General features: G+C 39.3%; 1 protein-coding gene across 1 annotated transcript in view; it reads left to right on the top strand.

Annotated features, from left to right (window-relative positions):
* Positions 1–25274, top strand: part of LOC128949503 (type II inositol 3,4-bisphosphate 4-phosphatase-like) — an 80294-nt gene extending 55020 nt beyond the window's left edge. Inside the window, exons 13-15 of the mRNA XM_054294355.1 lie at positions 294–406; positions 2232–2386; positions 25067–25274. Of these exons, the coding sequence (XP_054150330.1) occupies positions 294–406; positions 2232–2386; positions 25067–25241 (443 nt within the window). The 3' untranslated portion in view covers positions 25242–25274. The remainder of the gene's footprint in view (positions 1–293; positions 407–2231; positions 2387–25066) is intronic.
* The last annotated feature ends 2593 nt before the right edge of the window (positions 25275–27867 follow it).

The following is a 27867-nucleotide window of genomic DNA, read 5'->3' as shown; positions in this document are numbered from 1 at the left end:
CTGATGAACAGAACTACAGCAGAGATTTGGTTTTGTTTTTCACCATCCATTTATAAGATAAAGGTTGAAGATACTTCAAATTTCCACGTGAAGATCTTAGGGAGGACAAGGCAATACTCAAAAGACATAAGGTTTGCTTATTCCTTAAATATTTAGCTGGTAATTTCTATCCTGTGTTCCAAAACAAGGCTGTAAATAATAGACCTGTTCTTTACCATGAGCATTCTTTAGTCGGGACAATCATATCACCAACCTTATCAAAATGAGCAACTTTTTTCGTCCTTTTTTCCCAGGTTTACCACATTTTCAAGAACAAAATGATTTAAAGGGATTGCTAGAAAGTCTTCATCAAAATATCCAGGCCAAAAAGAGAAAGAATGTAGAAATCATGTGGCTGGCTGCAACGGTGAGCTCTCTTGTTTCAAAGAAATTGATGAACTAACCATAAACTCATTTTCATAAGCTTGCTGACTTTGTAACTGCAATGGATTTTAAGGAAATGACTGGAAAACTCACTGGTTAAAGGAGGCAGATGTGCTGTAATAGTTTTTTGCAGACAATTTCTTTTTCTCACTTTTTAAACTGGTAGAACCTGCTAGAATTTGAGTGATTTGTTTGATATCCATTCTTTGATAATATAAAATTACTCAAAATAATTTTTTAGTGTCCTTGAGGTATGATGTGGGACACGATTGCTTGGTTCCCTTACTTTAACTTTCTGAAATGTGTATTTCTGGTCCTAGTGATCTACACACTGTTATTCTATATTCCATTTATTTATTGAAAAAGATGTAAGAAGAAAACTTTGTCAGTGCAGTAGCTGTGCAATATCACTTTTTTATTGCAGTGGAAGTACAAGATTCCACATATGAGCCCATCACTCATCCAGAATAATTACCTGGGATTTTTTTACTTCATTTTATAAATGATTTTTTAATATTTTAAAATTTTTTTAGGACTCATTCACATCGAATAGCCCCAATGAATCGGGGGCTTCCAAAGATACTAGTGCAAAGAGAATTAATCTCTTCAATGAAACAGTTCTTTCACATAATTATTTAAGCAGATTATCATATAGTACTTGTTTTAAATCCCAGTGCAACTGTTCAAATTTTTAAACAGATTTAACTTTTAAAATTTTCAATTATATGATGGAAGAAACACTCATAGGTTCTCCTTCACTATCCTGTACCTCTTTGGATTCTAAGTAAGATTCCCTTAATTGGTTCCCTAAATTAAACTTTTGAGATTGTCCTCACCATGGTATCACAAAGAACTTAAAGGCTCTAAGTATTTTCTGATTTTTATAGAATTTAATAGTATTTATTGTTTAATAGAATTTCTAAGAATGCAATTAGCATTAGATGAAGAAACACTTATTTGCTGGACTGACACTGGTCATGTTTCAGTTCATGTTCCAGTTCATCCTGCGAGCTCTCCCATGATAGCCAATGCGGGAAGTTTCTTTTTGTGATTCCTGCTGTAGTTTATTGCCTTGCTGCATTCTCACAAACATTTTGAGGTTTTGTACCATTACAGCTGTGATTCCCCAGGGATAGGTGTAAGCAAAGTATTACCTTTTCTCAGGACAGGTTATATCTGGGAAATGGTAGATTTGGGCACAGAAGCTCTCCTTCAATTTTTCTTTTTCTAGTAAAATATCATTTGAAACCATAGTATAAACTAATGGAATGATACAACCACAGATTGATTCCTAAGAGGAGGAATCATCCTCCAAAATGTCATGTTTCCTTTATGTGTTATAACTTTTTCAAAGTATAAGTGAAAGTAGACAATCCATGGCAGCAATTTGTTAAACTTTATTAATTGTGAGCCATACATTGAACAGTTCACCTGTTGAAAATAAAAACTATGTAAGTTAGATGTGTCTGACTCCATACCTTCACAAGAAGTTAGTCTGCTACATTCATGTTTGTGAGTTAAGACTCACCATATCTTCATTCATCAGATATTCAGACAATTTAGCTTTCATTGAACAGGGCAGCTGCTGCATTCAGTGAGGAAACGGTGAAGGAACTGTTTCTTTTATAGTTATGAAAGTCCCATGTCAAATTCAGGAATTCAGTGTACTGGTACTAACTTCCAGAAGATGTTTTCTTCTTGAGAAGTGCTGTAGCTGTCTGGAAGCCCTCGCTGGGCTTGCAGAGCTGTAGGGCTGCGCAGCCTGGTAGGAAGGAAGGGCTGACCTGTGGGGCCTGCCCGTGTTTCAGATTTGCCGCAAGCTGAACGGAGTGCGCTTCACCTGCTGCAAGAGTGCCAAAGACAGGACATCCATGTCAGTGACGCTGGAGCAGTGCTCCATCCTGAGGGACGAGCACCAGCTGCACAAAGACTTCTTCATCCGGGCGCTGGATTGCATGAGGAGGTACGTGGGGCTCCATGGAACTCTGAGCCAGGCCAGGGCTGCCAGCGAACAGGGCCTGAGGCTGGTTCTGAGGGCCCAGCAGAGCCTGAGGCAGGTTCTGAGTGCCCAGCAGAGCCCAGGGCCACGGGCACACAGGGTCTGAGGGTGGTTCTGAGTGCCCAGCAGAGCCTGAGGCTGGTTCTGAGTGCCCAGCAGAGCCCAGGGCCACGGGCACACAGGGTCTGAGGGTGGTTCTGAGTGCCCAGCAGAGCCCAGGCTGGTTTTGAGTGCCCAGCAGAGCCCAGGCTGGTGCTGAGTGCCCAGCAGAGCCCAGGGCCACGGGCACACAGGGTCTGAGGCTGGTTCTGAGGGCCCAGTAGAGCCCAGGCCTGCCTGCACAGGGTCTGAGGCTGGTTCTGAGTGCCTAGCAGAGCCCAGGCTGGTGCTGAGTGCCCAGCAGAGCCCAGGGCCACGGGCACACAGGGTCTGAGGCTGGTTCTGAGTGCCCAGCAGAGCCCAGGCTGGTTTTGAGTGCCCAGCAGAGCCCAGGCTGGTTCTGAGTGCCCAGGGCCACGGGCACACAGGGTCTGAGGCTGGTTCTGAGTGCCCAGCAGAGCCCAGACTGGTGCTGAGTGCCCAGCAGAGCCCAGGGCCACGGGCACACAGGGTCTGAGGCTGGTTCTGAGTGCCCAGCAGAGCCCAGGCTGGTGCTGAGTGCCCAGCAGAGCCCAGGCTGGTTCTGAGTGCCCAGGGCCACGGGCACACAGGGTCTGAGGCTGGTTCTGAGTGCCCAGCAGAGCCCAGACTGGTGCTGAGTGCCCAGCAGAGCCCAGGGCCACGGGCACACAGGGTCTGAGGCTGGTTCTGAGTGCCCAGCAGAGCCCAGGCTGGTGCTGAGTGCCCAGCAGAGCCCAGGCTGGTTCTGAGTGCCCAGGGCCACGGGCACACAGGGTCTGAGGCTGGTTCTGAGTGCCCAGCAGAGCCCAGACTGGTGCTGAGTGCCCAGCAGAGCCCAGGGCCACGGGCACACAGGGTCTGAGACTGGTTCTGAGGGCCCAGCAGAGCCCAGGCCTGCCTGCACAGGGTCTGAGGCTGGTTCTGAGTGCCCAGCAGAGCCCAGGCCTGCCTGCACAGGGTCTGAGGCTGGTTCTGAGTGCCCAGCAGAGCCCAGGCCTGCCTGCACAGGGTCTGAGGCTGGTTCTGAGTGCCCAGCAGAGCCCAGGCCTGCCTGAGCAGCAGCCTGACTGCTGCTGGGTCACCTCAGGGCAGGCTCTTTGCAGCGGTGTGTTTTATCTGTCATTAACAGTTTGTGAGACAGATATGTGAAATCTTGCAAGGGTCAGCTCACCGACTGTAGAATATGAGCAGTAGTCTGAGCAGCAGTTGCTTTTAAAAAAAGTTATCTTTCAATTTTGAGGGTATTTTAAAAACCATTTGCGCAGTCATTAAATTTTTTGTTCGACATCTACACAAACACTGAGAAAGCAAAAGAAAAATTTGTTACGCATGGCAATTCTTACTAGTCACGTTATTGAAAAGAAACATCCAAGTAGGTTTGGACTGGTGGTGTTTGCCACTAATACCTGATGAAATCTTTACTGCGCTTTAGAAGAAGTGAATTAAAACATGTTTTATTCTAAATTGCAACTATGCAGAAATTGAGGCTGATATTATCAGGAATGTGTAATTAAAAGATGTAAAGATTTTTCATTACCTGAGTCTTTGATGAATAAAAAAACCTTCTTGAGCAAACAAATGTCAATCATAAAATTAATCCACATGCTAGATTATCTAAAGAAACTTTCATCATTGGTTTTAATGAGCTTAATCATATAGTTTTAATCATATAGTAACAGTTCTAATCACATTGTCAAGAGGAGTTTTAAAATGTGTATCCCCGACACTAGAATAACATATAACAAAGGTCACTGCAAAACTAATAGAAAATATTTTGGTCAGCCTGCAAAGAAGTAACTGAATCATATCTTGGACTTTTCTTAAACACAAATTGTTTGTATGGTGGCTTTATAAAGATCCTAATAAGTAAACAAGCATGTTTACGGTCTGTAATGGGTAATTCTGGACCTTCATATTTATTATTGCCAGAATAGGTGCTTAATGTGTAGACTAATACTGTAGGTTTGCCCACATAAACCCTTTGTCCTTTGGCAAAGATAGCTGCTCTGAAGAGAAAAGGTAATTTTATAAAGAGTAAATGAGCTGAGATGGCTTAGCTGTAGGTTTAGTTGACAAGTGCTACTAATGCAGTGAGATGTGGTGTGTTGAACTGAGCTGTATTGTTTTGGATGTATTGCACCTTGCATAAATCCCTCAGTCTCTGTAGTGATTCAGTGAGTGAATGAGTTTTGTGCAGTCTTTCATAACTACATATTTTATCATTAATGAATTCTGAGTTTTCTGTGTTAAATTTTGTTTTTTGGCATTTCAAATGCTTTTTTTTTTTTTTTCTGGTATGTCTCCAATAAATACAAAAGTATGTAAACTACAGTAAGTTACCAGACAGGAAAATAATTTAATTACATAAAATCGCCATAATGTTAGAATAGCTTTGAGTAGAGTAGGAGATTGGAAAATTTTCACAGACATAAATATAATTTTAAAAAACCTGAACTTGTTAGTAAAAAAATGTAGTAGGTTTTTGTAGATCAAAATATAAATGGTTTTGAGTGGGTTTATGTCATGTGAGTGATTTGAAAGTTGAGAAGATTAACACATTAGTTATATTTGCAGGCAACAGTAATTTGAAGTCACAGAAGAATGTTGTAAAGGCAAAAAAATCAGAATAATACTTAAAAATTAAACAAGCAAATGGGTATATGAGGTTGAAGCACCATTACAAAAATGTAAAATCTATCAGTTATGCTGTACTTTCAAACAGACAAAAGCTTTATCCTGCTCTTGCCCTGTATATGAATTTCAGAACTGAATTAAAGTAGGTGAAAAATGAGTTACTTTGACTTGGGTAATAGGATTGTCTGAGGACTAAAGCAAAGGCTTTGCAGTAGTGGCAGTAGCATACAAAATAATTTGCACCATCAGGATAGTAAAGAAATAAATCTTCTAACTATGCTGGTTGCTATCAGTCTAACACAATACTAGAGGTTTAAAAATAAAATACAAAAAAAACCCAGCCAAATTCCTCTTTTTCCCTCCCGAATTCAAAATTTTCACGTCTAAGAAGAGAACCTATTTTCCTTCAAGGGCAGACAGAGAAAAACTATTTGCCATTTAATTTGCAATTTTAGCAGTTTTTTTCCCAATGAATCTTCTCTAGATCACTTTGTTAAAGTTTGTCAATCAAATCCCTTTGTGCTGATTGCCACAAATTGCTTTTAAGCCTTTCAGAAGAACAAGTAGACATGAAAAATTCAGTTTTACCATCTAGAATCCTAACAGTTTGGGTTGACCTTTGAAAGGCTTCTTTTAAGAGTTAACAGTGGGAGGTAGAGACTGCTGTGAAACTAAGTGAACTGTAGAAGTAAATGGTGATTCAAAAGCAGACTTTATTGGAAATGCCATAATTTTGAGATATGAAAATTATAAAGGTGCCTGTGTAGCCATTAGACTTTTTCTTTGTCTGCCAGTGGTGACAGAGCTTTTGCAGTGGAAAAAGGAAGCATGCGTTTACAGGTTCATGCTTCCTTGCCACCAGCAGCTTGGAGATGCTGCCCTCCTGTGTGCTGCTGCTTTTCAGCTTCTTCAGGGTGCCCAGAATTTTGAGCAATCCAGAAGTGATTCCCAAAGTTTCAGCGTATTTGCCTTGGTGTACATTGCATAACTCTGTTTTGGAAAATACTGCCTGTAGCTGTTCTTTTAATGACTTAGTTTGTAAGTGGAATTGTTGTCGTTTAGTGATAAACTCTACAATGTTTGTTGCTTCTTTATAAAAAAAGGCTGTACAAGAATGCTTCTATTAGTTCTTCCTTTCACTTATGAAAAATGTGGAAAATGAAGCAATGATGGCAATGCACACTTTCTCATTTACAATATGTAATAGATGGCTTTGTCCTCAGTCATAAGTCGGGCCATTATGATGCTGCAATTGATGTGTACCTGGAGCAGCCATTCTATAAATAATTCCACATATTATAATTTCCTTGATATAGGTTTGTGACTTCCATTGATCTTAGTGACAGGCATAGTTCAGAATGAGGAAAATCAATATATCATCCCCTCTGTATCAAGTGCTTGTAATTCACATCGTATTAAAACCCTGTTTATAATGTCTCTGCCACTTCCAAGTCTCTTTTTGCAGGCATCAATATTCTTATTTTTCCCTTCACCCATACCTGAATGTTTCCTATCATTCAGTGTTAAGTCTATTCCAAGAGACAGAGAGGCACAAAACTGGTTTACCTGAGTTCATTGCAGTATCTGTCACATGGTTCTATTTTTTTGGTCTTTAGAGCTGACTGCTGTTAAGGGAGGATGGACTGGTGGGCAATGCATAATGAAGTAGCTCTGTAAAAAAAAATAGATTTTTTTCCCTTTTTAAAATTTATTTCTTTTCTGACTCTATTTAGCTTTATTGTTTCAGTGACAGGATCCCTTTTGGAGGCTGTGGGTCATGAATAACCTCAGGATCTCCTGTCATTGGGCATGTTTCCAATAAAGCCTCAAAGCAGTAACAAAGGCCATGACAAATCCACTGTCTATGGTGAATCCTCCATGCTGTCAGCCTTATCATCGTTCTGAGCTGGGCACAACACCTGTCACGTGTTTCTGACATTGAATACAAAATTTGACTCAGTGTGGCACACACTGTTTCCACTTGAAACGGTTAAGGATATTTCAGGGTGTCTTAGATAAAGTGCCTATCAAAAATCTCCCTGAAGCACGAGTTCAAAGAATGAATGATCTGGACAACAAGTATTGGGCTTTTGATGAGCCAATTATAAAGAAAATATCTCCTTTTTTAAAGAGCTGTTTGAGGACATTAAAAATGAGTGAGTTGAGGAGGAGGAATATCTGACCTCCACCACCTTTTCTTTTTTCTTTTAGAAGTATAAGCACAGTGCAAACAAAACTTTCGAAAGGCAAGCCTGACTTCCAGTATAGATTTTTACATCATTCTATGGCTCTTTAGAAACTTAACATCTCTATTTGGAGGTGGAAGCTGTAGATGATTTGCATCACCTGATGTGCTGATAGGAGCCTGGGCATTAAGTAACAGTAAGGTCCAGTTTTGGTGCTTTGAACTGCCATCCATCTTGTTTTCTAAAAGTTAATTCACCTGTTGTGATTAGACAAAGCTAGCATGCAAGTAGTTAGATTATTGTAAAATATTGTTTGGTGTTCACTTTTGAGGTTTTTCTAGTTGCTTATGGAAAACTTCATTAATTTTCTCATTCATCTAGTGCTTTATTGCTTATTAAGAGCTTCCATGAAAAACTCGGTCTTAGCAGAAATCAACAACCAGATGTTTATAATCACCAGACTGAGTAATACCAGGTTTCTTCCTGTTATATTTCACTTTGATTAAGATTTCCTGGAAGAGTGTGTGGGAAAAGTCCTGTATGCATGTTCATTATCTATTGAAAATCCAGTTCCTACAGCTGAATTACCATGGCTTTGGCCATGTTCAGCTAAATCTCAGGAAGAACAACACTGCCAAGTCTAAAATGTAGATAAGAAAGAAGCAGGAAATGAGAGTAAGAGGGCAGTAGTAGCATACAACAGCGAGTTAAAGCTATCAAACATGAAATTTCTTCTAGAAGTTACTAGCCTCTAAACCAGTGTTCTTCTCAGAGTGATATAACTTGGACAGGGAGGGCTCATAACTTCCTGTCTGCAGTCCCAGCAACCTACAGACTGTCCAAAGGTGGGAGGGGGCACACAAGGATGAAGCAACCAGCTGCTCTTCCAGACAAGGTGGTTTTGTGATAGCAGATCCTGCATTCCTTCAGGAGAAAGGTGACGGAGTGTCAGGCTATAGCTCTGGCTGCCTTGTAAAGGAAGCAGCTAAATACATTTCTAGGTTTATCTTTCCTCTCATTTTAGACTCCCTTGATCCCTTCATAAACTTAGTTTCCTATTGTAGGAATGCTCTCTGGCTCAGATAATCATCTTTTCTTGTCCAGCAGCCTGGTTTCAGGTTTTTTTTCCCTGAGTCCCATCCTTTGGGATGGAACACTGGCTCAGGGCCAGCCACCATCTCTGGGGGCTAGCCTAGTGCTTAAGATGTACATGACATGAGAGAATTCAGCATTCAATCTCCACATTATCTTTTTCCATTTTTTATTATGATGCATTCATAAGGTGACCAGGCACATTCTGTTATACAATTGTGCTTTCAAATAATTAGGGTCCTATTCAGCTTCAGACACTGGATCTGAATTTTTCTATCTCAGGTTCTTTAGGGAAGGAATCTAAAATCATATTGGATACCAAAATAAAAGGAGAGATGTAATTGTGTGTCATCATCAGCCCCCGTATTTTATAACCATAATTTGAGGAACTGTCTTTGATGTATGGGGGTTTTCTCCCTTCAGCCTGCTGCTTTTTCTTTTTCCAATGAGCATTTCCCTGTTTCTTACTCTCTTGCAGTAACATCTTAGTGTGTGGTATTTTTATAGAAACTCTTCTGACAGTGGCTTTTCTCAGCTTAGTTTTAGCAGTAGTTTCTACTTGTTGCTTTCTGTGGCAGCTCTGGTTTGGTGAGTGACATTTTGTAAGCGTGTCCTTACCATTACAGCAGCCACTGGTGACCTTTCACTGGAATCCCTGGCAGCAACAAGTTGTTTCTCAGTATTAACCTGCAATACAAGTCCTGGTAGCTGTTTGCAGTGCAGTGACCAGAGGAGTTTCCATTTGGATCATTATGTACCTATTATGTATTTCCTACTTTCATGATGTTGTCTGCAGTCAGCTGGAACTAAACCCAGGAATGGAGACAGCAGTATTATATTGCTATCCTATTCTCTAGATCATCCAGAGATAAAGCTGGGAGATAGTTTGGGGAATTTGCATTCTTAGTAGTGGAGGTCTCTGCTATAATTTGTATGAATAGAAAGCACATGTTTGTAAGGAAGTTAATGCAAAGGAAATGTTGGAGTCCTGCCAAAGTGCACAGCCCGCTCCACAGCTGACTCCTAATGATAGAACAGTTAAAGTAGTTTCTGCAGCCCTGGGACTTAGTGGTGCTGCAGTTGTCCTGTGGGTCTAACCAAACCCCTAATGCCACAATCCCTGGGCACTAGTTTGGCTGTGCATCTGCAGTGCTGTTCCCGTGCCCTGGTCTGGGTTTACTTCCCTGCCAGCCTGTCTCCTCTCCCCAGCCTGCAAGTTGCCATGTGTGTGTTGTCTTCCAGCAGTGGGAAAAGCCCTTGGCTTTTCTGCTCTGTTGGAGATGCTCCTAATGCCCCAGGAAGGTGCCAGAGCGCGTTTCTGCCTCTGCAGAGTCTTGTGATTCCAGACAAGGCTTAGCCAAGATCTACAGTCCCTTAGACCACGGAGATCAGCACGTGGGAAGGGAATCACTGCTCCCTCTCTCTTCTGTTAAGGGATGACATCCTTTGGTATGTGAACCAGCCTCTTTTGTTAGGTTGCCTCTTGCTGAGGGAGACAATGCCTCTGTGTGTGCTGCTCAGGAACTTCACTTACTGCTCCGTGAAATTGTTGTGTAGTACATAGATAAGAAACCTTCCTTTCTGTCCCTCTCATTCATCCTATGGGTTTTCTGATGTATCATCAGCTTTAATTTCATGCTACAGCCTCCCCTTGGCTGCACGTCTCCTTACCCTTGTGGGAACACTGTAATGTGTGAGCCTTCTTATCCCACATTTCAGTTTAGCTGAACTCAGTCCTTGTGCCCAAAGAGGATATGTACACATTGCTGTTCCTTCCCCTCACACCGAGAGCTAGCATGTGCCCTTTGCTTCTAGAGAAAGACAGGCTAAAAAGGCATCATATTATCTGCAATAGATCACTGAGATACACCTGACTTTAAAAAATATATATATTTACTCTTCAGCCCCTCTCCACTCAGCATTTTTCCGATTTGAGGAACTTGTTTAGATTACTGAAACATTGAAAAGACTGAGGTGCAATCTGATCACACAGTCATGTATTTTATAAAACCCCGTTGTAGGATCATCTGGTTAATAGTTTGTGTCCTGGGTGAACTGAAAATCTGATGAAAATACATAATTCCTGTCAAAATAGTGTTGGCTTTTATATTTGATTTGCAACCATCGTTCCAAAGTTGGTGGTTTTTTAATTTAAATTCCTTTATAATTCTTTCATAACTGTTGATAGCAGAGCATCTACAGAATACAAAGTAATCAGCTCAGAAAGGTTTGCAGCTTCCAACAAACTGCCTTGTGGTGTGTAGTAAGTAAAATATGTGAGGGTCCAGAGTAGTTTGTTGTGGAGTGTTTTTCACATGGTTTTGGTTTGGTTTCTTTAGGGTTTTAGCTCATGGTGTTTAACCAAGACTGGCATGGTCTCTGTTCTAAGTTTATTTCTCCTAAATGGTTGTTACATTGAAAGCCTCAGGAAAGCAAATGAAAATGGGTAAACTGGCACTGTGGCAGAGGCATTATTGGCTGGTTTTGAAGTGATCAAAGTAGCATCAGGCAGAGGCAAGCAGCTACAACAATATCTCATTCTCAAAGATCCATTAAATTATTCTTAAAATCCACAAGAGACTGCTTTGATAATATTGGCTATAACTGGTTTGAGTATTTATTCCACTTGCACTTTTTAAAGTCAAATGTTTTTTGATTTAAAAAGCTTATAATTGACAACCAAAGGGCAAGAGAAAGAAATGCTCTTGGATCTCTTTCAATTTTAAAGTGGGAGAAAACTAGTACAGAGGTGCCAAGTCCTTTATGACATCATAGTCCTTCCTTTGTTTGAAATTTCATTTGAATCTACTTTTTCTTTAAAAGGGCCTCTTCTCATAGACTGTTTTGCTTTAAATAAGAGTCCTGTTGCTGTACTTGAGTGTGCAATAGCAAAGCTTGTAAATAATGTTCATTACCTTACTGACATTCACTTTTCTGCATAGTACTAATTCTGTTTTCACACTCCTCCTTGCTACTTGGGTTCATGCTGACATAGCAAATGCAGCAATGCTGGCTGCACAATTCAAGGCTCTCTGCCTTCTGGACACTGCTGAACTGGTGTTTAAGCTTTTGAGTGCTGATGGATAATCTTCCCTCAATATCATCCTGAATAAAATCCTCTCTGGCTTTCCTGCTGTGTGGTAGCCTCAGGGAGAAGGCTGCTCCCTATGTCACCTTTCTCTGTAAAAATTTGCTATCACAGTGATATTATCAGCAAATTTGTAGATAACCACATTAAAGTTAGTTTGACGTTCATTTGCCATGTGAAGACGCTTTTTGAATTTATTTTTCAAGTAATTTGGCACATATCAGACGACTATGATGCTGTTTATTTTCTCTCCTGTGCCGTGCAAGGAGCCCAAGATGTGCTGCCAGATTTATTATCTTCATGTGATGATCTTTGTTTGTAAATGAAAATTTTGGTGGGATAGAAGCTCTAGGAAAATGTAGGCATTTCATACAATGTGATCAAGCTCTTGTTCTTGGTTTTCAGAGAAACTTGAGTGCAGTAACATTTTTCAAATCAGACACATTTTCTTACTTTTACACCAAGGGTATTCACTGGCAAGACAATGCTGGGTACAGTAGTGTAGAAAAGTATTTGTAGGCTTAGCAGACTATTTAAAAATCTTTTTGTGACAGATGTATCTCAAATTTTATATTTTCTATCCTAAAGGCAATCGTTCTTCCTGCTGTCACAAAGCATCTTCTTTGGTGCAGCACAATAGGGATTAAAAAAACCTCATTTCAGTCTTAACTTAATTCCAATCTGAAAAACTTGCAATGAGGTGGTAATGAACTTGAACTTAGTACAGATTACCTCCTGCATGCTTACACAGATGTTCAAACACAAGACAGATATTTTTGAGACATAGTTCTCTTCTGAGAGTGTTTCTCTCTTGAGCAGATTAAACCCTGACATTTTCTGCTTTGCTTGTTGTTGCAGCGAATACGGTAACACCGTTTGGAGTTCACCTCCTAGGTTTGAATTAGGTCTACATAAATTCATACCCAGAAGAAGTATGGCTCATGATTATCAGGATGAGATCCTTGTAGCAAATAATAGGTTGTTGAGATGAAGAGGCTGATCCTCTGATCAGACCAATCAAAGCCATTTGGAATGCAAAACTCTATGCTAATGTGTAACCCGATGGAATAATGTGTCCACACTGGGGTAGGAAAAGTCTAAAAGCCTTTCTTCAGACAGGACCTACACCTGGTACTACTGTGGGCTGCTTTATGCAAATACTACAGCTTCGTTATTATTGCACCACAAAATGCATTAGGCATCCAATTTCCTTTGTAAATGAAGCAATACATTACTTCAATAGCTACTTTTGAAGCTTTCTGCAACTTAAACCACAGATGTTAAAACTATTGGAATTAAATGAACCCCCTCTGAATTGTAATCCTTGAATAAACTAGAAGGGGTTTTTTAATTATAAGTTTTATTAAATTAAAAATATACTACAATGGAGTGGAAAAAGTCAAATGATCTTATATGGCAAAAATAAAAACTTGAAGCTCGCTATCCATACTCCATTGGGTATGGAATGCCAAAAGAGAAATAATACATTTCATCTTGTTGCAAAGCCTAATGTTCTGTACCACATCATAATGTAGCCCAAACCTGACAATTCCTGGCTCATAAATCTCTTGGTTTTTCTTTTATTTACACTACAGACAAAAATCAAGTCTGTCCTTCAAAAGTACTCTGTCGTCAAGTGAGCTTGAAAGTTTATGTTGTTATCCATCATGTTTGACTATGTTTATGGTGCTGGAGATAAAATCTAGGCTTGTGAGCTTCATATTTTAGGGGATACAGTGGCAGTGCAAGTATGGACTTGAGATTATGAAGCTCTTTGAAGATGAGAGGGAAAAAACATTTGGGCGATTGGCATTGGAGAAGTTATTTCCAAAGACCACTGAATTCAGTGCAACACTTATAATCAAGCTATTTCTATCACAAAACTTTAGATAGCTATTGTATCCCAGCTAAGGACTCAGGTTCCCAATACTGTCCTGGGGAGGATGGTTAGTAGCCTGATTTAGGGGCCCTGAATCATCCTGGGGATGCTCTGTAGAACTAGAGGAAGCCTGGGCTGTTAAATTTGGCACCCAAAGACTTGCCACTCATGGTTAGGGAATGTTGCCTTTTAAAGGAGTTGGATCAGGTCTCAGAAGTGTATTCTGTAGTTGTCATGGTAAATACCTGAAGGTGAAATAAAGGTATGAGGGCAAAACTTAGCTTGAGGAAAATTTTGCTGACATCAGAACCTGATGGGCTTTTAAACATATGCTTGTCACTAGACACTAATTTATTTATTATCATGAGGTCAAGGAAGCCAGGAGTTATTAGAAAGAAGAAATGGGTAAGAAACGAAATGTGTACTGTTAAGTTACTCTTTAAACTTTAGCTGCTACAAGATAGAGGCTGCTTGTTTGCTCAATTCATATGATAACTACTGCATGCTTTGCAATAAGGGTAGAAGTCCACTTTGGTACTTTCCTTGTTTACATAGAGAGCAGTAGCCATCAAGTGATGTAGTTATAGTGCCCTTATGCTAAATTCTTGTTTATTTTCATAGAAAAACTTTATTTGATAACTCTTCCAGACAAAGTTACTTTAGCTTGCATAACTTCAGCAACATTACAAATTCTGCAGATATTTAGCCATTTTGAGTAGATACATGTGCAGAAGTTATACTTCTATACTGAAGAACACTTTTTCAGTATTTCGTTAGATGTTGCTCTAGTTTTTCTACCATTGTGATTTGATGTGTTTATTTTTGAAAAAGAACTTATAATCAGTGCTCCTTAATAAAAATATGCAGCTAATAATTTGAATGAATGGGAGGGTGAGGAAGCTTTCTAAATAAAGTATGTCCTGTTTATGGAAGCAAGTGTTTGGTAGAGAGCTCTTTCCTTGCCCTCAGGTTGTCTGTTGCTTCTTCGGTTGTTGAATTCCTCTGCACTCGAGAGAACATTATTGGTCAAATCTAAACCCATTACTTTTCCATTGAAATTTCCATTATCTGTGAGCAATTCCATCTTGGGGAGGATTATAATATTTTTCATATTCTGTAGTGTTCTGCATGTGCTTCATTACTGTGCACCATACATGGGAAAATGTCATTTATTATTTCATACATCAAAATACTCTGTCTGCATTGATGAGCCTTCTTGTCTGACAAGTGCAGCTGCTGGCCTGCACTCACATATCTTTAGCTTTATTTGAATCTCATATCTGCCATCATTAGCTATTCATGCAAGCAGGAAAAGCAAAGGAAATAGTTCAAGGAATTCAGAGTGCTTGCTTTAACCAACTCCAGTGTTCTAAGAGAGTAGCAAGGATATTATGAACAACAAAGAGAGCACAAGCCCTGTCCCATGTGTACATTAATGAGATAACAAGAGATGCCTGTAGCTCTGCAAAGATAATTTTTTTTAAATTGCTTTTGCTGTTTAATTGCAGCTTTTGTGTTTTATAGATTTTATTTAAGCTATCAGTAGCTGTACATTAATAGTGCATTTAACACAGAATTGAATACTAATAAAAAGGGACAAGTGGACTAATTTCCATGTGTAAACCAGGCTCTGACAAGATGATGTTAACTGATAATAAGTTTTTAATAAAGGGTAATTGAGAATAAAGCTATAAGAATTGTTGAGATCTTTAAAAAATAACCAAACCGAAATTGTTTAGTTACCAGAAGCCTGTAAGTGCTGTCCAACAGACATAGAAGCTCAGGATTATCTAAAAACCAGGGACAGAATCAGCCTGCTCAGATGTTTTTGGAGGGTGGCTGCCCTTTTTCGTAGTCCCCTGGCCACGAGCAAGTGCTAGAGAGGACTGTGAGTGCTGACATCCCTCACTCACCTGGAAAGCCAGCATTATTCCTAATGAGGTTAATGTGGAGTGAGTTGCAATATAATTGAAGGACATTAGCATTTATTAGAAATTGAAAAGAAAGCGGAATTCCTTAAGGCCTGACATTACAGGCATTTGGAGAGGATGAAATGTTTCTCATTAACAACCTGTGTGCTTTTTGGCTGCACTGTAGGTTTTTCTGTATGAACACCTGGCCTCTGGCTCATATTTATTTGATCCAAACACCTGAAGCATATGAATAAGTGTTATTGGTTTTCCTAGTGACTGAAGAAGGCATGGCCAGAAACATAAGCATACCAGAATATATGAATGTAATACAAATGTAATAAGAATGTAATCTTATATACGTATAAGAATATAGTTGAGAACTGTATTCTTATAAAGAGAGTGTAAAATCAGAGGCACTGGCATTGCCTCCAGCACAACCTCAATCTGTGTAGTCTAATATTTTGTAGTTATTTCAAAATACAGGGTTTTTCTGGAAAATTGGAGCAGTGTTTAGCTAAAGTCGGAGCACCGTGAGATGATGAAACTCTGAAATGTACCTTGAGCTGTTTTCCTTCCAGTGCACATAATAAGCAGTGCATATAATAGAGTAGGAAAATGCACTGCAGACAAAGGTCACTCTCCACCATCCCAGTGAGACATTTGTACCCACTTGCTACCTTCTGTGTCCCATCCTGGGGAAGGAAGGAAGGAAGGAATACTCCAACATTGCTATTGGCATGCTGCTTCTTCAGAAGAAAATAATAATGGATGAATGTTTCCCACAAAATCTTGGATAGTTCCTTTTTTTTTTTTTTTAATGTTTTGGATTTCTCACAGGAAAACACCCTCTTTTCCCCGTGATTGCAATTGCCACCAAATGTGGAAAGCCCCATTGCTGTTCTGCTTGGCAGTTGCATATGTGGCTTGCTAAACATGTGCTTGGGAACATTCATACTTAAAATATCTCAAACCCAGAGACTCCAAAGTTTCAGGAATTGGCAGGTTCTGTAGAAGGTCCCAAGGCATTGTAGTTTAAACTCTGGTGATAATGTTTCAGCACCACTGGTCATGCGCTTGAGGGAACACAGTCTGCAACGCAGGAAAGACTGACTTTATAAGAAACTTCATATGTATCTGATAGTTCAGTCCAGGTCAGGAAATAAATGGCCATTTTTTTCATCTGTCAGAGACTTAGCTCATGGTTAAGTGCTGCTGACAGTGCAGTGAACTCCTCTTGAGCTCAGGGAGTCTTGAGCATAGTTCATAGAGCTTATCCTGAGAACTGCGTCTTTGATCTTTGGCAAACTGACAATTACTGTTACTGCACTGAGCAAAACCACGTCCTTCAGCTCTTTGTAACAGTGAGAAAAATGTAGTGTTATTGCAGAGAGGAAGGTATTTGCACCTGTGTTATAAATTATTTACTCCTTTCTGCCAGCAAAGATTTAGGAATGCAGAAGGTAAATAAATGGCTTATTGAATTTTTAGTCTTTAGTGATCTCAAATCTTCTGAAAGTCTTTTTTTTTTTCTTGATACTGGGGGAAAAATAGTATGGGCTTTCATCTCTTTATTCTCCCTTTCAGTGCAGTGGTATTTTTGCTTAAAAAGTGAATCTGTGCTAATATTGTCTTTGTGAGATACAATGAACTTCTTAACAAATCTGCAGTAGCATTCAAATAAAGATTTCCTTACAAATGCAGCTTAACAACCAAAGAGAAAATGCTTGTATTCAATATTGTTTAAAAGATTTCAGTTTCAGTTCTCCTCCTTGGTACTTGAGTGAAGAACAGACTCCAAAATTTCAGCCATCTTCTAAAAAGATACTGAAACAAAACAAGTAAGATGAAAGAATTACATTCACTCCTAATTTCTCATAGAAAGGTTTATTTCTCTAAGTCTCCACATTGTACCTATTAACAGAAAAGATGACAAATGCATTCAAGGCATTTAAATTAGAATTTTATCCAGCCTTGTCATTTGCCCTGAAGGAAGTACATGGAAAAATTGTGTGTTTCTGATTCAAATGGAGTTTTCCTTGCATTTTCCAAAGTTCTCTAACAATCTACCTGCTGAAGAGAGGAGAAGATGGTTTATTGGTAGTAATGTTGGGACACAATTTTCAGGTTGCTGCAGTGTGCATCCCAGCCTATGCATTTTTTGGATAGGTTGTTTTGGTTAGCTCCCTACCTAACCAAAACAGGGCTGCATTTTTTTTCCTGGTGGCAGCTAAAATCAGATTTAGATGCATTTTTCTTTGTGGCTGGGGAATCTATATGTGCACAAATTCACCTTGTATAAATATACCCCCAGACTGTGTGCTGCTGAAAGAACAGCTGGGATCAGAACAGATAAAATCTCAAACTGGCTTTGTGGTTTTTAAAAAATGTATCAGTGTGTTAGGTGAAAGTTTTTTTAATGAACTGACATTATTTAGCTGAATTATTTAGAGACTAGCAGTTGTCTGCAGTTTATGACTCACACTTTGGTTAATCCCATGAAGAGACTATGTCTCTTGGTGTCATTAATGAAAAGCAGTTGCATTCCTCCTTTCATATATCTCAAAGTGAAAACCCAGCAAGTCACAACATTCAAATTTAGAATTCCTTCTGTTCAGCACCCTCCTCCCTTAAAATACCTAAATTAGGGATGCAACATAGATTAAATGATGTTCTGTTTACACCAGCAGTTCTCTGACCTTAATTCTGTCATCCTACCCATAGATTTGGACATCTCGAAATGAATAACAGATTTTAAGCTTCATCTTTCACACGTGTCTGTTAACTAGTGTAGGAAGCCCTTTCTGCCTCTTAAATCAGCTTTGCTACTTTGTCCTCAGCATGGGGAAAAAGACTAAAAAAATTTTTGCCAAAAGAAAAGGGATGACTCACAAAGATTTATTTTCATGGCCAACAGAAAGTATTTAAACCTGATTAGACATATGAAAGAATTTATCATGGATTTATGTTTCACTGTGCTATGTGAGCTAAATGTATAACTACATCTTCAGTAAAACTCTCTTGCTGTGACAGAAACAGTCTGGAAACAAGTGTGACTTGCTAACCAATTATGCCAGTGCCCTACCCTTACGGAAGGGAAATGTTGGATCTGTTCAGAGCTCAAGTGAATGTCAAACCCGTGGGGTTTTGCTTGGTTGTTTTCCTGCACAGAGATGCAGACCACATTGGCTTTAGTGTTGGTCGTACATTAGACTGAATTTGACACCTTGTAAGAGAAATTTGTCAGGAAAGATTTCGCAACTTTGACCTGAGAAATTCCCATACACATGTAATCCTAATACTTTATAGAAGAGTGTCTAGGAAGATTATTAGAACCATACTTTTTGATAGACAGAGAAACCTTTGTAAAATTGATGTGTAATACTACAGAGGACTATCAGTAAAAAGCAGAATGAAATAGCAAATCCTTTCCTTGGAGTACAGTAGAGGTGAAAATCATGTTTCAGAAACTGCTCTGCTGTCTCAACAGGTAAAGAAGAATCTCCTCTGCAAACCCATCACTTTCCAGTTCTGAAGCTAATCTCTCACACAGTCACCACAATGACTTTGCAGGACTTGAAGCTTCTGGCCACAGCTGTAAATTGAAAACCTCTGGGGACAGATGCTAGAACATGATCTCAGTCATTTTATACAGTGAAATTATTAAATGTTTCCGGATGCAGTTTTGGCAGATTAAGTGTGCTCTCAAGTGATTCCAGGGCACTTTGGGAGTTGGCATGACCAGGATACTGTGCCCATGGGGCAGCATCTGCTGTCCATTTTGGCAGATTAAGGGACACAGGCACAGAAAGTCAACTTGGCTTTGCTGTTCAGATGCTGAGGGTGAATTTAGCCTGCTAATGGAGGTGTCCTAAATGCACCAGTGACAAAAATTGTGATTCTAACTGGAATTTTTTTCTTAATGTTTCTTGTATTTTCACTATAATAAGTTTGTCAATGTTACTTTTTTACCACATAGATACTCTTTAACATTGAGGGAAAACCATTCTTGAAGGCATTCTGTATCAGTCAAAAAGGAAAATATTAATTCTTCTGCAATCAGCAGAGATTTCTAAAGTGCTAAGATGAACACTGGTAGAGATGTATATTACCCAGTAGCATGTTTTATGCATATTAGATATCAAGCTTGAAACTGCCCTTTTCCCGTCTATTCTTTGGAGTTAATTGTATGTTAAAAAGTAAACATAGACAAATATAGGGGTGTTGCTCTGTGTGAACCAGCAATTCGGGAGATGTTTCCATGGCCCAAAGCTGGAGTGAGTTGTGCTGTTTTGTTGCCTGCAGTGCAGGGTGTGTGCCTCTTTCACTTGCTCTGGGAAATCCAAACACAGCTAAGCTGATAAAATAGGTCATAAATTTGCACATTTATAATTATTTTGACTTCAAGGAGAACACATACACAGCAGAGCAAAAGAGCAACTGTGTAAATTGAGTTTTGACTTCAGCATTCCTTCCAAAGGATCCCTGTCCATGTCAGCACATAAGACAACAGGGTTTTCCCGGATGTGGTTGTGTGGCTGTGGGACCAAGTGTCTCCTTGCCTGTTATTAAATATTGCTGCAAGAGGGTTTCTTTATTAATCTCTTGCTCTGTACTGAACTGTTAAGGCCTGTTCATAATAGTGCTGAAAACCTGTACCCTGTCCAGCACTGAGCCTCCAGTAGCTTGCTGTCTCTGACCACCTCCTCAAAATTGAATTTTTAGCTCTGTACAGACTGAAACTCCGTAATGGTTTTGAGCCCAAACCCCACAGTTACTTCACAATAGCTGATTTTCAAGATCTAGGTGTCCTATCATCATGACTGCACCATGAATCTGCTGCATGGTCCAACTCAGTGGTCAAGCCTCATATTGTATGATCTACTTTCCTTTCTATTTCCTAAATATTGCATTAGAAAAGTCGTGTGTTATAACCAAGCAAGGAGAAAAGAAAGGAGTGGGGAAATAGAGGATTTCTATTCTAGCAACAAGAGTAGGGAAAAACTTGCATTACAAAAGGTTAAAACAGGAGGAGGGAGTTTAGTGTGACAATTTGATAAAACAGATTTGATAAACAGTCTGGGGTTTTTGTGTATGTTTAAATAGCAGCTTCCTAAATCACTGACTGAATTTCTCAGTATTCTTGGATCTAAGACTGCTTATCAGTTTCAGCAATTCTCGTTGTTTTGAGCTGAGATTATAGGATCATGTAAGCAGCAAAAATTGATTTCTAGCATCTTCTACTTTATTTAGTGCCATGTGGATTTGAGGGAAAAAATTTAAGTTATTAAATGCGTATCAGAAAAAGAATAATTTTAAAGATCATTGATACAAAAGATGTCTCTGCTGATTCCCCTCCCTTAGCTTCCATTTTGAAACAGTGCAGAACCATTTTTTGTTCTTAAAAATTGTTGGAGGTTTATTGCATCAACTTCATATTTCAAAATAAAATTTTGTTTCCCGATATTCCTTTATATGTTTTATCTGAGTTCTGCTCTGATACTGAAATCCTTCAGGACTAGGCTGATACCTGTTTATTTCCTTCTGCATGATGTTTTATTCTTCTAGATGTGCTAGTGCAGCAGCTTGGTAATGGCTAGGAGATGTTCACAAGGATCCCACATTTTCTCTTTGAAAAAGTTAAGGCTGCCTTCTTGAACTGTAGTGCTGTACATTGATACAGGTGATTATTCTCTGAAGTGTTTCAGTCAATCCCAGTAACATGTATCATGTAGAAATTAGGATGCTTTCGTTCCAAAAACTTCTTAAGAGAAGCTGCTTCTTGAAAGCTGCTTATGAACTTGACTGTCTTGAAATAAAAGGAATAGGTAAGTTATCAAAATTGTGTAAGACTGAGAACTGTTAGCCATCCTTTCTATTTGAAGAAATGTCTCTACTATTACCAGATGGCACTCTAGAGAAGCAACTTACTTTTGCTATTTTCTGTGTCAGCACCGAAGTTTAAGAAGAAAAACACATCGGGACCAGAAAAACCTTGCTTGAATCTGTCTACAAAAAAAAAAAGGGAAATTCCCATAAAGTACAAGTGCAGTAGGACATGAATTCAAACGGTAGTCACCACTAGCACGTGGGACACCTGTTAATAGAAAGCTGCCTGTTTATTCCACCTGAAGAAATCGTGTAGAAGAGTTCAACGTTTCTAATAACTGTAGCTGGAAAAGTTCCAAAAAAGAAGCATACATCCCAAAATGTGAAAATCATCTCCTCCAAAAACGTTGCTCAGGGACATCAGTGTGACTGATAATCGAAAGCCAGAATGTGCCCTCATGTGTGTGCTTGACTCTCTTAAGGACTTGAGAGGCTTTTTCCTCACACCATTTTCATCATCTCTGCTTCACTACTTTGAGGTCCAAATAATTTATCAGCTGAATTTGAAAAGAACAAAAAATACCTGCTGTTTTGCCTTTGCCTCATTTGATAAGCATGTAGCAACTCCTAACAGGAGTTTAGGATGATAAAACATCAAATGAGATAGAAGGCAGGCTGAAATGGTTATATTGTCATTAACTTACAGAACCCTTGGCTGCTACAATGTGTTTGTGCTGTGCCGGAGGTCTCAAATGAACAATTTGAGAGTAAATGAATAAAAATTGTATGATAGGTTAGTGGGGTGTTCATGACTCCAGATGTTGCGAACTTAGGTGGTTTCACTACTTCTGTTTAAATTATTTGTAAAATAGAAACTTGCTGGTTATTTTTCAAGTTTTCTTCCTTCCTTTTGCTGTTAAAGTTCAATTTGTGATGGAGATAACGTCTGAAACTATGGCTGTACCTTCACACCTGAGCATGTAGCACCCTTAGCGCTCTGTTCTGGTTGTGCTGTCAGTCAGAAGCCACATGAATCCAGCTGACAGGGCACTAGTGGGATTTCTGCTGTTTGCAGTGAAACTCCTCCAGGGTGGGGTGAGCCAGGGGAAGCAATGTTATGGTGCTGACAGCTGGGTGTAGGTCTTTGCTTTGTTCAATAGTCACTGCAGAGGACACTTTGGGGTGTGTTGGAAGGCACTGTCACTGCACTGCACTGAGAAATGTTGGCACACGCTATAGCAAGGCATCTGACCCTGATCAAATATTCCTCCTCAATTAAAAGCATGCGTAGCTATTCTGCTCAGCTTGTTCTTAGGAAGCTAATAATGGACTTGGATCCTCTTGCTCTATTTTGGGGACATCTTATTGAATCATGCATTGAATGATGTGACTAATTTGTGGAACAGAGTGCCTGTGCATCAGCTGTTCACGGTTGCTTTCCTGGGGGGAAGATAAACTTTTTATGTTAAAAGACACCGATCATTCTTTTCAGCATATCAAAGAACAAATGTACTGTAGGCTTTTCTGTTGAAAAAAAAAAAAAAAAAGAGAACAAATGGCTTTTATCTGTATTTCCATCATTACTCCCGCATAAATCTCACTGAAGCTAATGTGACTTGTAGCAGTGCAGATGAAAGCCAGACACTGTTGAGATGTGGAGTCCAACAGAGCAAGGCACACCACAGAAGCAGGAGGGTTCATCCCTGTAGGAACAACCTGCAAGTGTGTGACTCAGCCTGCTTGGAATGAACCATTGGTGTGCAAAGCCAGGGCTCTCCAGATTGGTGTAAACAATCAATCTGATTAATGCAGTGGCTGTGCACCCTACTGAATGCTCAACTTCACTGCTGCCCAGATGGATTTCTCCAGAAGAAAAAAGTTTGGTGTGTGCATAGGAGCACACGTGATGTCTGTGATGGAAGGGATGCAGGGCAAACAAAAATCACCCGGACTCTGTGACTGGGAAGGAAGAGATGGGACTGGGAGGGTTGAGCTGGACTTCTCATGAGTTGTGGGCATAAGGGGAGTAAGCTGAAACCTGCAGGCTCACCTTGAGGAGTTGGAAGGGAGTAAGGGGACAGGGTCAAAGGGACAAACCTGTGGGATGCTGTGGAGATTAAAAAAAGAAAAGGAAAACCAGCAAGCAGCAGGTTCTTAAAAAAGTATATAGAAATACATAATGGAGGACAACATTAACTGGGAACAATAAAGTTAGTCCTCCCAGCTGATCACAAATAGTAATGTCACTGTGAGCAGAAGAGGAAGGCAGTTCTGTAGGTGGGCCCTAGGACAGAGGCATAGCTGGAGCAGTCTGATAGAGAAACACAGAATTACTTATTTCAGTGCTGACAAGGCCAATAAACCATGCAATCAGCTTAATTTCTTGATAGTTTCTGAGATAATGTCTACAGCAAAGTCTCAGTTCTGCCCAAGTTCCATCCATGGACACTTGAGATCTGTAGAACAAAAGCAGCAAACACCCTGCCACCAGCAATTACTTTGACCTAGATGAAAATAGCAGGGGTTTTATTTTTTTATCTCTTATTTTGCTATTCAAAATAGTATGTATTGATCCCTTTATTAGTGTAACATACAGACTGAAGTTCAAAGCAAAGACTAAGACTAAGAACTTATTATGGAAGGCTTGTTCAAAAGAGAAATTGGGCAAGGAAAGGTTTTGATCAACCCCCCCTTGCCTAGGGTTCCACCTGCAAACGCAGCTCTTGCACCTCTCTTGCTATCCAAGCTTAGGAAATGTAGCACTGCCCTTTAACACACGAGTCAGAAGGCAGGCTTTCTGTAAGGTGATGTGGCTGCTGCTGTTTTCAGAGTATCCTCTTCATCTTACCTGCAGCTGTGGGACAGTAAAGATAATGTCTGCCAGCTTTTTCTCTCTTGAAAGCAAGAGCATACTTGTGACCTGTCCTTCTGAAAGGGCACTGCATTGTCATCTGATATATTTGGATATTCTCAAGTCCACATTAAAAAATGGCAAGTTATCTTTTCATCACAGGATATTCATAGTAAATAGAAAAAAAAAAAAAATCTTGCCAGTCCTTGCTGCCCAAAGGAAGTCTATAAACAGGACTCCTGAGTGTATGCAAGTAAGCTTCAGAGGAATTGAAGAAGTGTGGTTGCAGTGTGAGTAATTGTACTTACAGAGAATCTGTCAAGAATACAAAAGGCAAGCCTGGCAGTGGAAGTGTCCCTGTTGCTCTGGTAGGACAAGGACCACACAATCCAGCGTGATTCAGTAGAACTTCCTTCTAAGTAGATTAGCTCCTCCCTGTGTTGACTGATAAAGATACAAGGTGATTTACTTACAGGAATGCAGGTGCGAGCCTTTGAATAAAAAGAACTGCTATGGACTTTGAGTCACCAGCAGTGATGAATTTTTGAAGTCAGTTTACCATCATTTAATACTATTTTAGAATAGCTGTTAGTGTGTGGCCTTTTCATTTCTGCCAATAAACTTCCTAATAGATACTGAAGCAGGACTGAAAAGCCTGTGAGCACCATGGAGACATCATTTGTTCAGTGTTGCATTATGACGTACTCATGATCTTTTTTTCTTTGCTTCCTTAACTTTTTTTTTCAACCTCCTTATTTCATTTCTGTTCAGTGTGTGTGTTGATTTTAGTGATGGTGTAGTTCATTGTGGAAGTGATTTAATGTTCACTTGTGAATACTACTCCAAGGCACCTAGTAGCATTAGTATGCTAGTAGCCGCCCAGTGATGGTGCTTCCTGTGTCAGCTGTAGAACACAAAAGTTATACTGGAAGTACTTAGATAAATCTATTTCCTCAAAATGGCTCTGTACTTTCATTTTGTCAAAATGCCTGCGTGTTGGCTTTCTTTGCTGCTGAAATGCTGTTCTATCTGTTCCTAACTTCCCTGTTTAACAGCAGACAGACCCAGGGAGCACTGACTGACTCGGATGATCCCGAAACAGGCTGTCTAACTGATAACAAGCCAACTGCTCGACACTTCTATCCTGTCGCCTTGCTGCTTGTCAGCTCACACCTGCTGGTTGTGTGGCTTATTTTAAGTCTTGCTTTGCTATTAGCCAAATATCAATAAACTTTACTTGTGTTCCTTTCTTTTCTACAAACAGCAACGAACTAACTCTAGAAAAAAGAATCATGTTGTAATATTTCTACAGTCTCAGACCCCAAGGATTCATCTTTAAGATTCCCATGTCTGAAATGTACTGTGTTTTCATTCTTTTTTTCTGAACTCCGAGAAGTATACTATGCATTGAGTGAATTGATTTGCTCTTTCTGTTCATGGTAAAACTTTCCCACTGTAATTAGCGCAAAGAAAGCCCACTTACAATGCTGTCACTGTATAGAAGTTGTGGAATCCTGAATGCTTGAATCCCTCTTTCCAGAGAAATTAGTCTGACCAAAAAAAAAAAAAATAAAATAAAAATTTGCACAACACAAACTAACCCCTAGACAAATATGGCAGGGCAATGGTTTGTGAGACTTACCTTCCGTTGTGTTTTTTCATTGTAACTAGCTGACGGGATTGTTTTCGTTTAATAAATTATTATTACTTTGCTACAACTAACCCTTTTCTGTAGAGTAAATAGAATATACTAAGTTCTGTTTTGTAATGAAATTAGCCTGTTTGTAATTGTTGCTTTAGTTGCTTTTGCTTTCAGTACACTTTTATATTCTTTTTAACAAAGTCCTGTTTATGTCTTGATGCACCACTTTGGCACTTGTGACTTTTGTACTGTATGTGAACGAACATCCTTCCTTTATAAAGCAGAGAGGTGGATTGGGCTGTTTGAAAAGCCATTCTCTCTTTTTTTCATTGCAAAGCTGAACATACAGCAAATGAAGCAGAGATGAAACTTTCCTTCACGAATCTCTAGGGCCAGACTTAATAAAATTCCTTATTCCTAGAATGCGCATTTTAGGGCAATGTATACTCACACATATATAGCAAATCACTTGAAAAAGAAAGGTATGAAAAGGTTTAAAAGGCAAATATATTTCTGGAATTAGAACAAAATGTATCATTAAAGTTATTAAATTTTTTTACTGAACTTTAAACCTCAAGGGCAGATATATTAGGGGGATGGAAAATCTTATCACCTATTTCTGAGGGCAATAAGTGTACTGGGCCTGGTCTTGGATTTAATTCTGTAAGATGTATCATCACTCATGGAAAACAAAAATGTAGAGTTGAATCCTTGTTATTTTTACTTCAACTGTTGCTGAAACTCTGCAATGAACAAATAAAGCATATTTATTTATTCTATGTTTCCTGAAGTTGTACTTTTTCCCCCTTTCACTAGAGAAGGATGCCGCATAGAGAATGTTCTGAAGAATGTCAAATGCAGAAAGTATGCATTCAACATGATGCAGCTGATGGCTTTCCCAAAGTACTACAGACCTCCAGAGGGGACATATGGAAAAGCTGACACCTAAGTTTAACAAAAGTGTAATCAGGAGCATGTATCATGCTAATTAGTGAATATAACAACTGCTGTTTATGACATATGAATTGGGAATGTATGACCAGTGGAGGTGTTATTTTTAGCAGGTTTTATCACTTTACACTGAAATGAATCTGATTAGTCATTATGAAATAAAACCATGAAAAAGCAATGGACTGGATATTCTGAAAATCAAATATACTCAACTTATCTTTGTGAAATTGAAGCTTAGTATGACTCATAAGCCAGCTGGAATTAGTTTCTGGGGTCATTTGATTGAAGATTAAAAAGGGAAATGGCATTTGCTGTAGGAACAGAGATTAGTAATCTGGAAGGTGGCATTCTGACTCCAAACCAAACCCTGAGATTTGATTTAAGGGGTATCTTACTGCTGGAAAAGGTGTTTTCTGTAACCAGCAGAGCACTGAGGTCTTGATCACTAAGGATTAAACCCTTCACAGAAATGTTTATGAAAGATGCTAATGATAATACCTGGGCTAAATATAATTTTGGTAATTACAATTAGCTTCTTTACATAAGCGTGGTAACTTCATAATGTGTTTTTAGTAATTGCAGACTGTAATTTCAGTAATTCCATTTTGATTCCCTGCGGTTCATTTGGATGTATCACTCTTGGTTTTCTGCACCTCAGCCAAATACCACTTATTTCACTTTCACATAGATCACACTGAAATCAGGGCGATTAATTCCACAAGTCATGTGACTTGAATTTCACCTCCTCTTTAGTGTAAACCCTTAAAAGCAAATTTTCTTTAGTGCTAGGGAAAATAAGTTGTATATACAGGAGTTAATGTATCTTTAGACTCTGAAAACTTGTATGTTATTAGAAAGCCTAAAATAAATGTTATGAGTAAACTGCTGTACTAGGACTAGTTAGCCACAGCAGCTGATTTATATCAAATTTGTAATGCTGCAGGTAGACACTCTAGGATGAAGAGCTATCAGCTTTAAAAATGAATGTTAATGTTCTGCCAGCTGGTGTTAATCCTGAAATTTGTCTTGCAAAGAACATTTGTGTTTTCTAATTGTGTCTATTTACTTCTATTTACCTTCTTCTGCCTCCCAGAGAGGAATACAATTTAAAATTCCCAAGTATTCACTGGTTACTGACCTTTATGCAATGCCTTCTTTTTATATCTAGAGCAGAAGTATGAGAAATGTAGCCTAATGAAACTACCCTGGGAATTTGAGCATCTGTAGGAAATTGTAATTGCCATGGATAAAGAAGTAGACGTT

This window comes from Melozone crissalis, unplaced genomic scaffold (assembly GCF_028551555.1).
Source record: "Melozone crissalis strain CALT ecotype California unplaced genomic scaffold, PUWL_Pcris_2 ptg000245l_1, whole genome shotgun sequence".
NCBI classification, from domain to species: Eukaryota; Metazoa; Chordata; class Aves; order Passeriformes; family Passerellidae; genus Melozone; species Melozone crissalis.
Note: the sequence above shows the minus strand (reverse complement) of the source record. Positions and strands in the feature narration are given on the sequence as shown.